The sequence below is a fragment of the Pogona vitticeps genome, chromosome 5 (assembly GCF_051106095.1).
Source record: "Pogona vitticeps strain Pit_001003342236 chromosome 5, PviZW2.1, whole genome shotgun sequence".
Lineage (NCBI taxonomy): Eukaryota > Metazoa > Chordata > Lepidosauria > Squamata > Agamidae > Pogona > Pogona vitticeps.
Genome location: NC_135787.1, coordinates 31650517 through 31663277, shown reverse-complemented (window position 1 = coordinate 31663277; position 12761 = coordinate 31650517). Strand labels below are relative to the sequence as shown.

The 12761-nt window shown below is 41.3% G+C and overlaps 1 protein-coding gene across 2 annotated transcripts; it reads right to left on the bottom strand.

The window, feature by feature from the left end:
- Window positions 1–3454: 3454 nt before the first annotated feature.
- On the bottom strand, window positions 3455–11890 carry SPRY1 (sprouty RTK signaling antagonist 1). 2 transcript variants are annotated; one of them, XM_020781494.3, is made up of 3 exons: window positions 11648–11890; window positions 9796–10025; window positions 3455–7563 (listed from the first exon to the last, which is right to left on the bottom strand). In XM_020781494.3, exon 3 carries the CDS (start codon window positions 7506–7508, stop codon window positions 6546–6548), a length of 963 nt encoding a protein of 320 aa, XP_020637153.3. In that variant the 5' UTR covers window positions 7509–7563; window positions 9796–10025; window positions 11648–11890; the 3' UTR covers window positions 3455–6545. The 2 variants fall into 2 exon arrangements, with proteins under 2 accessions (XP_020637153.3, XP_020637152.3); XM_020781493.3 differs by lacking the exon at window positions 9796–10025.
- Between the last annotated feature and the right edge of the window lie 871 nt (window positions 11891–12761).

Below are 12761 nucleotides of genomic sequence, written 5' to 3'. Positions count from 1 at the left end.
TTTCAAATACAGTACTGTACTCTTCTTCATAGTGTTTCCTACAACTGACTTCGGCATAGCTTTCAGCCATCTGAACCCAATCACTGGGTCACTGCTTATCAGCCTGTAAGAGGGCTGAAAGCCATATTAAAAGAATACACTTCATATCTATCTTTAAAAATTAGCAGCTTTTTAAAATGTTGTGGAGTCTGTATACCCAACATGCATATATTTAAGCTGGGATTTCTTCCCCAAGGGGGCAAATCTGTATTTAGCTCAGGCACATTTATTTCCCAGGAGGCAAGATGCCCTTTTTTCTCTTGCTTTTTCCATGCAGACAGGAAGTTTGTGCTGTAAGCAGAAGGAAAGGATTTGCATTATATTAGACTTAAACCAAATGCATCAAGCGGATCAATTTATTAACCTAGAGTCACATTTTGTTGCAGAAGTCGCAAAGAACTAGATTTACAATATTGACATTGTGCAACTTTGTCACCTGGTGAACTGTAAAACAAAGCCTGTAAATTCTAACATTTTTTTAGAATAAAAATAATAATTAAAAAATGGGAACCAAAAAAAAAATCCAAACACATCTATTGCATTTGTCATTGAAGTCTTTTTTTTTTTTTCATTTTGATGACCCATGATGCAAACGTGCAGAAACAAAATACTTTGGTTGTGAGTTGGTTGACCAGGACAATAGATTTCTTGGTGGGTTTAGGAAATAAAAAGCATCCAATTCAAATCCTAACCTTAGTACAACCCTAACCCTACTGCCAAGACTTGCCAGACTTCTCATGGGGTCAGAAAGCACCCTACAGATCACTCAGGGAAAGAATTTTAGTTTGTTTTATCCTTATGGATGGAAATTGAGAGTGATTAGGACATGGAAATACATTCTACCCATCCAGAAGGCCCTTATCATTAAACATTTTTCTTAGCATGGCTCTAATTTGGCATGGGGTCATGAAGAGTGGGACATGACTTAACGACTAAACAACAAATTTGGCAAGTATGATACTTATAGTGGTAAAACTGCTGCCATCTAGGAATAAAGCTTGATCAAGGAGTCCATTTAAGCTTTTAATCTTATTCATCATTACTACTAGCAAAATATGTATTACTGAGAATTTTACTACACAACCTCACTGTTCTTTAAATTCCTTCCAAGAATGCAAACAAGGAGTTAAACTGTGAAAGGGACTGGCACAACAAAACATTATCAATTACTAACAGTACTAACAGGAATTCAAGTAATTAAAAACACAGATCATTAAGCAAAATTGTTCCTTCTGCAGGTCTCCCCCTTTAACTGTAGTAATTCTATGTGGCTCCAACAAACTGGGCTGTATAAACCAAGACCTTCTTAAAATCAGAATACAATGCACATACACTATGTAGATATGACATTTCTAGTAGGCATTATACATATTGGCATCGCAATTAATTTAGTTACAAAAGGCCAAGAAGGAAGTGATAACTCTCAGCCTGTAGCAAGTCATCTTCTCTCTCCCAGCGAAGAATAAATCCATCATTCAGCATGCAATTTTGGTAGAGGTGTTTCTCTTCTTCTCACTACAAGTGCTAGAAAAATTAATCCTACACTTTAGTCACAGAGGTGGAATACATCTGGCTTATTGTAGGCCATGACGCCTGGCCTTTCCAAGGCCCATTTTCATTGCCGTTTCCTGCAATGGTTGTGGAAATCCCTAATGTTTACTTAGCTGAAAATTAGTGATATTCTCATTCCAGCTGTTATGAGTTTTGTATGCAACCTGAAAGCTTGTTTACTCTTGAAACAAAGTTTTTCAATGAAAGACCTGTTACTTCCCAAGGCGCACATGGTAATATATGTGTGCACTAAGTATACTCTTAAATTGCACAATATGCTAAGAAATCTGCTGTGCAGCCCTATTAATGCAGTCAGAAATAGAAGAAAAATATTGATGCTGTAAACATGACAAGTGGCATGAAATACGGTATTCTGGTTTCCTATAACTTAACATTAAAAAGGATTTATTAATCCCTGCCATTTTAAAGATTTGTTCTATTTTCTATTTGGTGTTGAAGTCAATAGAGTACTGGCTGTACAGGAAACAAAAAGATAGAAATTAACTATGGGCTGCTTAATAATACAAAATGAATTATGACTCAAGCATCAACATATACGTGTTCTGTTTTAGACCAGGCTACATCTTTTAAAGAAAGGGGGAAAAGCCTGCAATGGACAGCTTTGGAAAATTTCAAATTATAAGCAAAATAATAAGACATGCACCTGAAATAAAACAGCTTCTGAAATTGGACCATTGTGCAACTTTTTCACATACCTATCAACATTTCCACACACCAATTTATATGGGATCTCCATATACCTCTAAACCTATGTGATAATTAAGGCCAGTTTGTCAAAACTATAGCCTGAAATCATGGTTTCGTTTTTTACAGTCACGTACCCACAGTGAAGTAAGCCACATTTTTCACCAGTCACAGCATGCTCAAACCACAGTGTGATTCTCATCCAAGCCCCTTTCCAGTGCCCACAATATTTTGTGCATTCTGAACAGATGTAGGGTTTGACTCTATTTTACACAGTAATCACAGTAGCAAGGAACAAGCAATCTGTAGTAAATATCACATTTCCCAGATACCAAAACCGTGAAGGAACACTGTGTGCTACAAGTCAGAAGCATATGTGCATTTATTATACAAAAATCTGATAATGTATAAATAATACACTTTTAAAAAACCAACTTCTGTATTTCTTTTAGTTGTAAAAAACAAGTGTGGGAAGGAGGAAATCAAGTGAAATAAGAAGGTTATATCTATTAAATACTTGGATGAATTTGCAACATTTTGGAACCTAAATGGAGAGTGTGCCATGCACAACTGCATACACAGGTCTCAGTGTCAATGGCTGGAATTTAAAGTGAACTGGGGAAAGAGGTGACAGACCAAGAGGAAACTGGGTAGATGCAGGTATGCTTCACCTGCATTTAAGCACTTGTTGATATGTAGATTGCTATTCTCAGGTTCACCTAATTCTTACTTCTCTTCCCAAGTTTTATTGCTGTTGTTGTTTTGCTTTGCTAAGAGACACTTTACACAGGGTCTCCATCATGGCTATCAGCAAAGCTGCATGAACTGAACCCAGACTGAGGGTTTTATAATTAAGGACATTTTCTCCTGAACAATTCTGACACTAACTACGTACACATGCCTAGGTTTTAAATGCAGCAGATGCTGCCACTTTATTTCATACATTCCTCTTTCATATATATTCTGGAAGAATATAACACACAAAGCTGTTTTTGTGCTTGCCAGTATTATTAAATCAGTGAGTTTTTCAGTAATGTCTATAGTCTGTTAGAACTAATTATAAGAAAATGATCACATATTGTACTTGACAAAAGTGTTTAGTCTGACTTTTTACAAAAGGGGCACCTCAGAAGTCAGAGCAATTAAGATACAGTGAGTCTTTTTGCACAAATGTTTTTTAATAAACGAACAAATAAGGACACACTGGATGCATCACTGTTGCGTCTATCACAAGGGCTAAACTCACTGAGGGCAGTGATCAACAGTGCACATTAGTGACACAAACCAAGGAGAATTAAGACACCACTATGCTTTTAAGAAACTTAAAAGAATCAAAGCTGTTTGTACTGATACCTTCACTACCACTACTCCCATCAACCTCCCCATTGGTACCACTCCAGCCAAAATCCTCTTGGGCAAGTTACATTTGTGTAAAGGAAGTGACATAAACTGCTGCAGCAGATTGCCAGGAATTAAGAGATCCTGGTGTGATTCCTCATTGCACATAATGGGTGGCTTGACACGTCCAGGGAATGAAACAGAGACTCTTTAATCAGTGGCAATCTGCCATCACAAGTTATGCCATTTCCCTTACACCAGCATCATTTACACAGGATTGCGATCTCTATAACCCAAAGCAAAATGTTCGGAACAATACCAAGATGGAATGACTATACCAATACCCAGTAAAATATATGTGAAACCATTTGGAAGATGACAGAGATGAAAAATCAAAATACAGTGGGCTACAATTCAAAAATTAAAATTATCTACAAGCTCTCAAATGTACTGGACTTTACTTATACAAGGTACTTTTGCCTTTTTGGTTCCTATTCAAGTGTCAACTTCAAAACAGATATGTCATTTTTCAGCTGATATGCCAGTCGGCCAACATGGTATTTCTAAATACAGACAGGCACGATTGGTATTGAAGAGAAAACTGATAAGCAACAATGCTTCCGAAGTGCCTTGTAAGGAGGCCAAGGACTAGACTCCAGTTGCTATCCAGAATAACAGCATGGAAACAGGTTAAGCATCAAAACTCGTGTTATATCACAGAGGTGGGTAACTTCAGTAGATCCAGAAGCCAATTTTCTCCCCTGGAATCTCCAGGAGCTACTAGGATTTATCAAAATATGAAAAATGGCACTGAGACAGAGACACAGACAAGGTTCGCTCTAACTTAGAACAGTGTATTTTAGGAAGAGGCAGCCATGTTAGAAGAGTGGTATTCTTCTGCTGAACTGTGTGTTGGGGGTGCAACTTAATTAAAAGATAAATCACTGCTCCTGGAAGTTTCCAGGAACCACAATACTTACAACCCTTTTCTTTCTTTTCTCCCCTCCTTGGGGAAAATTGCATTTGGCCAAAGAAGTGGGGGAGCCTGAAAGTGCCAGAGACCTCTGAAACAGCCTTTAAAGGCTAGATGCAGTGCCTGGGCATTACTTTCTTTATACCTGTTGAACTATGTGGGTGTGGCAGTTCAAATATTCTCTCAATCTTGGAAAGCGCCAAATTGCTGATGAACTGTGCTTATTCTGAATTATCTTTAAGGTTTGAAAGTCATGTCAAAATTTAGGGGGAAAAATAGAATTACAACATTCAGAATTACAATATTCCCTTGGAATACTAGGAACACAGGCACTATTTTGTCAGCTTCTCTTTTAAGCAATGTTGTCACTTTCACACATATATTTGTAATCTTAAGGACTAGAGACATTAAGGCGCTAAAGGCAGATTTGTGACTAATGTACAAAAAAATAAATGTACAGATGCACAAAGATAGTTTAGGGGCCATAAACTGCCCCTCTCCCAAGTGAACAATATATATGAATACTGTGAAGCATCTCAAGGTCAAAAAAAAATCACCTAAATTTTTCAAGAAATTGTGATTAAATAAAACTAGAACATCAGCAGTGGTTTCACATTATGATAAAATAAAAAAGGAATAAAAGCAGCAGTACTCTTACAACGCCATCCTACACATCAGAAGTTGTTACTCTGGGTTCTGTGGTGCTCACTCCCAAGTATCTGGGCACAGGATTATAGCCTTATTTATTAATACTGCTAACAACATATTGTTATATTAACAAATAAAAAACCCAAGAGACGTTTTCATTAATTATTATATTTTCTGCATTATAGTTTAACATATGTACTTTCTTTGTGTCACCCTTATTTCTGTTAAGTATTGATATCTTGTTATATTCAGACAGGAGTACATTTTTGGAACAGTCCTTTGTAATAAATATCATAAAATAATAGAGATTCACATAATAAATATTCTTTACAATAAAAAAAGTTTTAACAAACCTTTGTCTTAAAAATAGTCAGAATTTAACTTTTATGTTTTTACATAAAATATACAAAAAAGCACCACAATTTGTGGCTAAGGCAATAAAAACAGAGAGGATTAAAGTTACTGAGCACAGGACTGGAGTTAAATGTCATTAAACCACAGAAATAATAGAAGTGTTAAAAGATTCAAGAATGTTTACACAACTTAAAACTGAATGATATCCAAAGACTATTACTCAGATGTGCAGAAACCAGCAACTTTAGTATCAAAAGAACAGCTTAAAAAGTGGAAACGTAGAGCCTTGTAGATATCTGAAAGTCATAGAAGCTAATTAAGAAAGGTGTAGCTATAGCATTTCCAATGTCCAGATGCAGTGTGCAAAGTGGGAACAATTAAGTAAGTTTTAACAATCCAGATCAAGAGATTTTACAAACTCTCAAGGTGGGTCCACAATGAGTGCAGGTTCATATCTTAAAAGATGGCAAGGCTACATTCCAACCCAAGCATAGCTAATGCTTCTCTTTTCATGAAAAGAGCTGAGTTACAAAGCTTCCTTTTAAAAAAGGAGAAAGACTCAAAATAATCACTTGGAAGCTATTAAAAATTGGTGTAACAAAACAAGAGAACGAAATAGCATATTTGGAAAGCTGTTTGCAGGACTAAAAGGTTTCAGAAAAACACAGTACCCTCATTGCTTCATTCAGGAGGGGATTACTCACCAACCTGAAATGACTTGCCAAGAGGAAACATTAGATGCAAGAATGTGGGCCATACTTACCAAAGACCCAGATGTGCCTTTGCCAAGAAAGAAGCTATGGTGCAAAGTTGAAAAGAACGTCTGCATGAAAGCAAAGGAAAGGAAAATGGAGGAAGGGGGAAATGAAGACAGATAAGCCAGCCACAACCTGAAGGACAGTCTGAGGAACTCAATGTTCCCCCCCTCCCCCACAAATCAGGAGGGTTTGCCTTGACCCCTAGAAGGGCAACTTTCCAGCTTACAATAAACCGTGTTTGAGTTCTTGCATCGGCAACCTGGACGATTGATCCGGTCATAACACCCACGACATAGTTTTAGGCATCCTTTTGCAGGAGGGTAACAGAGCAGACAAGGCAACAACAAGGACATGGCTCCCATGCACAAGTACCTAGACCAGCAATGCGACTGGGAACAAGAGCAAGGATTATCGGCATAGGAGTCCCCTTCATCATCATTGGAACAGTGGTAAAAGATCCCTTTCACCAGGCACATGCAGGTGCTATATTCCACCATGCTCTCTGCTGAGCACAAGCACTGTCTGTTGCAGGCCAAGCAAGAAGGCAAGGCCCTGGGCGTCGTGCATTCTCCACATTTGCACTTCCCGCACTGTTCACAGATAAACTTGTGCTGCGTTGAGTCCTCTTTCAAGGGACTCTTCAGGTCGTCCACAATCAGAGATGACGGCTTGGGCTGCGTCCAGATGGGCCTTTCAGATCTGTGGCCTGGCCCTGGCCGAGATGGCGGTGACCTCAGGAGCAGACCCTGCTCTGAGGAAGCACTGCTGTTACTTCCAGAGCTTGCGGCACTCCCAGTGCTCGTCGACCTGCTCAACACAGGGGCCCTTGAGTTGTGTTGATGCAAAACATGTCCTGGGTGGCTAGACCTGTGTTCATAATTATTATTCACATTAATTGGTACGATTTCATGGGTCCTTTCCTGTTTTTCTTGCCTAGGAACTGTCCGTGGAGCAGACTTTTTCACCACAGATGGGCCTTCAGTGTATTCGTTGCTGCCCCTGATAGTCTTGATCTGATCCAGCGATAAGATAGCTGTGGGCTGAATGTCTCTTTCATAGTCCACCCTTTGCCGGCTATCCAAAGAAGGCTGCTGGAGGACAACTAATGAAGTACCACTGCCATGCTGACCCTGGGGCTCCATGTGTAGCAACCTCTACGTCTGGCATTCACCAGGGGCCTGGCATGCATCTGAAATTCTGAAAAAAGGGGAAAGAAAAAAAAAGGAAGACAGAAGCATTGAAGAGAGGATAAGTCACAGGAAATAAACTTTTTAAAAAATTATGGCAGACCACAAATTGCCCTAACTATCTAATAACAATATCTCAGCAAGGAAGGATAGATGGAGGGGTGGTTCTAATTGCTAGGCCTAGATCAGTTTAGCTGAAAGTATAAACAAAGTACCCGGAAAATTGCCTTATAATTTAAAAAATACATGCCATACAAATCTTGCATGCTTGCAAATCATGTTATTTCAATTGCTACTACTGTCTGAATACGACATTATATGTGCACATCAAGATTATATTCAAACAACACTGTACTGTGGTATTTACTCAAGTAACTAACCCACATGCTGTTCCACAGCTCTGACTATTCATCTAGTCGCTGATTAGCTACAACGTAAGAAAAGTGGCACACACTGAGTCTCAGGGTCACATAAACTGGGAAGGGAAAATTGAGTTCATACTATTTAAAAAAGGACCTGTGCACATCTTTATGGTGAAGTTGGGGGGGCAACCATTTCATCTATCAACAGTACATTCCAGCACCACAGTTTAAGCTACAATTCCATAATACTTGAATCCTATTAGCAATTAGGAAAATATGTGAAGAATTACTTCTGGGTAACAATATCACTTAAAAATATTATCTAGTGCATTCATTACAACAAAACACCAAATATAAACAACATCCTGTTGCACAATAGGTTTCCAAGTGTTCTTGAACCATAAGGCAGGGTGTGAAAGGAGGAGGTGGAGGCCGGAAAGGCTGTCAGGAGAAGAGATAGGAACTTATCAGATCTTTGTGAAAGTATATGCACCTTATTTTTACAAATGGCAATGGAAAATATATAGACAAATTAAACGCAGGGAGGGAAAGTCTAAATGTAGATAGAAAACAGGATTGAAAATCCCTTCTTTATATTAGACCAAAAAGAAATGAAAGTTGTTTGAAACATCCATATCTACTTCTAATGGAATTAAAGTGAAAACCACTGATCAAAGTGGTATTTCATTAATTAATCAGAAACTGAGTAGACAAACTTTCTTCTTACAATCTGCTGCAAGTGCACTGCAGTAAGAGTTAAATCTTTCATTTGGAAAATAATCCAAGTATTTTTCATGTAAACCAGCACAAAAAGACAAGTGAGATAAAGCAACATCATACTTGATTTCTCCTCTTTCCCAAAGTGTCCTAAACATTTTAAGACATGCCAACCCAATAAGCAAGGCCAATATGGTGAATTCCATCTTGCACATGAGAGAAGTGAGGCTGAAGGTAACTTAATGAGTTCATAACTATGGATTAATATGAACCAGGTATTTCAGCTCACGTATTTAATCACTACACGACAGTAGCCAGGAGTGTTTGACTTTATGCCCTTATGCCTGCAAGCAGCTTTGAAGAGGTGCAAGAGGCAGTTAAGCCACCAATTTAAAAATCAAAGGTGCTTATAAGTGAATGAAATAAATGTGTTTCATTTAGTAGTTATACAAATGAACCAAGAAAGTTCCCAGTAACACATGGAAGAAAAACTAGCCTCAAGCCCATTGACCTAAAAAAACTGACAATCTCCTTTCTTGTTTTCCTTTTCTTTCTCACAGATACGTGTGACTAGAATACCACAAGAACTCATGGCAGCAGCTTTACAGAAAAATATTCTTCCCCTGACCTCCCCTTTTAAAAAAAATCAACGAGAACAAAGTCACGGCTCAGATTCTCTCCCACTGCTTATCGCACCTGCCCAACAAGCAGAATTTAAGACAAAGAACTCTGCTCGACTTTATCAGCCTCACGCTGAAGTTTTTCTTTTTGCAGGCCTAATGCAGAGCACCAAAAAAAAAATGCTATTTAGATAAACACAGAGGAGCCTGGAGAAGAGAAAGCTGTAAAGAAGAGAGCTGTTCTGAATCCTGTTGTTTTCAATGCAAAGCAAACACATATTAAACCCACAAGACACAGAGTGGTGGTAGTATAAACCCTCCTACTTTTGTCCTGTTCCATCTAAACTAGACAAACCATGCAATCCTATTAATATATATACTGGGAAGGAACTCCCCTTGTATTCAACCGAGCTTACTCCCTAGAGAGGATTTAAAACCAGAGTTCTTTTTTTTCTTTTCTTTTCTTTTTTTTTTTTGAGTGGGGAACATACACAAATTTTTTTGTTGCCACTACGTTTTCACATTCTCCCCCACAGGCTTCACCTTAAGTCTTGGGAGTGAAGAAGCAACCACTCCATTTCTCTTGACTGATCCTCTCAGCAGCTTTAAGAAGGCAGGCGTTTCCATTTGGGAGGGAAAATGCTGGCTGAAAAAAAAAACGCCTGGCTGAATGGACTTGAGTAAAGCTGAGGAGCACTGAACTGGCGCGAAGAGGAAGGTGGCAGTATTGCCCACTCTGCAATCTGAGCTCAAAGGAGGTGATGAATGCAGAGCTGACGGGAGAGGAAGGAAGAGGAAAAAGTTATGAATGAAAACAAGATTTTCTCTCTCGCTCGCTCTCCTCTCCCCCCCCCCCCTATTCGTGGGAGGAGGGGAAAAGGCTGAGGTTACCATTACCTCAGGGAGGCGGACTTTCCAATGCTTAAAGCTGCACGACTCTCCTTCTCTACCTTTCAAGACCAATATGAAAGATTTGTGCGAGCTAGTTTGAGCACGCAGGACTCCTCCTCCCCCCTCCTTGCTTCCCCTTCGGTGCTTTCTCAAAAGGCGGGGTGGAGGAATGGGGGAAGCCTTTTTATCTCTGTCTTACCCACCATTTCCTCCTTCTAGCCTCCACGCCTCTCTACTGACCCGCTAAAATCTCACTCAGACTCTGAGGGGAAATCCCTTCTGAGCTGACTACATGCAATTAAACAAACACACACGCGCGCACGCACACACACACATTCCCATTAGGAAGGGCCACAGAAGAAAGGTTTTTCAGGGGCTGTTTCACTAAACTACCAACATTATACGTAACAATCACAAACTAAAAATACTTCGAGCATTTTCAGAGGAACCACTAAATAAATAAGGATTATTATTACAACATCAACCTGCCTCTAGCATTGCATGTTGGATTCAGAAATAGTGATCTTATATACAGAGGATACACACTAGTTCCAAGTTGCTGGAAAATCCCCATTTCACTCAAGACCATGTACTAGTGGGATATATTGATAACTACCCCAAATTAGAGATGTTCAATCTATGATGAACAGTTTGCAACCAGAGAATTCACTCAAAATCAGGTCAAGGCTGAGTCTCTTGCATACTATTGTGCATACACGTGTCTTCTACAAAAAAGGACGATTTTCCAAATAATACCTGTCAGTCTTTTAAGTGCCACAAGTCTTGTTTTCTCTGCAAAAGACTACCACGCAATTTCAAAATCAAGTATGCTTTATAGCCAAGTATTTGCAATATTTAAATTCTAGAACGCTTGGAATGCGATAGTAGCAATACCAATAATTACTGTTGCTGTTATTATGTAATTCAAAAAAGAAGCAAGCCACACAAACTGATCACTTACATCAGCAGGACCTTACCAGTATAAACAGTCAAGTAACCCCAAAAGTTTTAATCACAATACTCCCTATGTCCCAGTTTAAAGTAAATCCACGCTGACGTAGTTTAGTGAGAGAGAATAGTAGACACACGAGGGTCTCAAAATTTAATCCAAGCATTTCTGAGTAAGAGCATAACAAAGGCACCTGGCAGCAAATGTCGATCTGGTCTCAATTTCCCAGATCCAGCTGTCGCACCCTCTTCACCCAAGCCTATTCCTTACTCTCAGTAAGCAGTCCAGAGATCTACAAATCTCGAGGGTAACACAAGACAGGCTTCGGTACAACCCCCGCGAAGTCGTACGTGTCCCTGTGGTAACCGCCTGGGGCCTCTCCAGCCTCAGCTCCCCCCACGGGGCCCACGCCACTGCAAGGGAAGGAAAAGGCAAGGGCACCTGCTAAGGACGGGAGCGCCACACGTGCAAAACAAGGCGGCGAGAATCCATATTGCGAGCGAGAGCGGGGGGGGGGGCGAGGAGAGAGGCAGCAGGGGAAGGAGGCAAACTTACATATTGGAATGGAAACTCCGCGTGAAAGCACCAGCCCTCTAAGTTAGATCCATAGGGTAGCGTGAGGCTGAGAAGGCAGGCTTAAGATACCGGAGGACTCATTTCTCAAGCGGGAGGGGAGGACGAGTTCCCCCTCCCCAACCTCTTCCTTGCTCGGCAGCTCCGGTCGCGTCTGCGAGGCCACGATCTTCTGCTTCGCCCTCTCTTCCTCCGAGGCGCACACAGCGATCGCAACCGCGGGTTCCCCCAAACCCCTCTTCTTCCGAAGCACAACCATTCAAGGGGGGGAAACGGGCGGACTGCGCGCTCCCTCTCCCTTCCCGCGGTTTGTTCCTAAAAGGAACGGAATTTCCTCCGAAGCGCGGCGACGCGTTCAGCGACGAAGGAACGCAGGTAAAGGCGATCGAGCTGGTTCTGCAGAACTGTGCCGCGCTCGATCCAAGAGCAATTCAATCGCCCGCCTCATCCACACGGCCTGGAAAGAGCGCCCCTCGAAATATGACGACGGGCTTGGCCAGCGAGGGAGCGAGCGAGGAGGAGGCGGGGAAGCGGGCAGTATTTGCGAAGCGAGGCTGCTGCTGCGGCGGCGACGCTCGGCCGTCTCTCCTGCCTTCCGCCAACTTGGAGCTTGATCTGCGCGCGCCCCCCCCCCCGCCCCGCGCCCCGTCTTGGAGGCGCGCGATGTCTCTCCGGGCAAGCGCGCGTGGAGTCGACGAGAGTCACGCCGCGTCCACGAATCCAGGCTCCCTTTTCACCACATGGTCCTTCGCCCGCCGCTCCGATCCTGGGCGAGACAAAGTGCAACTGGAATGCCTGGTCGCGAGAGAGAGAAGAGCGGAAAGAAAAAGAGATATAAACATGGAGAAGTTGAAAGGGGGAAGAAACACGAAAACAACACAAAACAAAACACCTTGGAAAACCAGGAGCGACTTCCCAACCTGAAGGAAGAAGGGAGGCAGTGCTTTTCTGCAAAGCTGCCATGTGCTTGTTGCTGTTCGGGGCTGGTTGACAGGCTTGCTTGCACCGTCACGAGAGGGGGGGGACACACACACACAATGCCACTCTGAGCTAGCTTCCTAAACACACACACAGAGAGAGACATGCGATCGTTGCA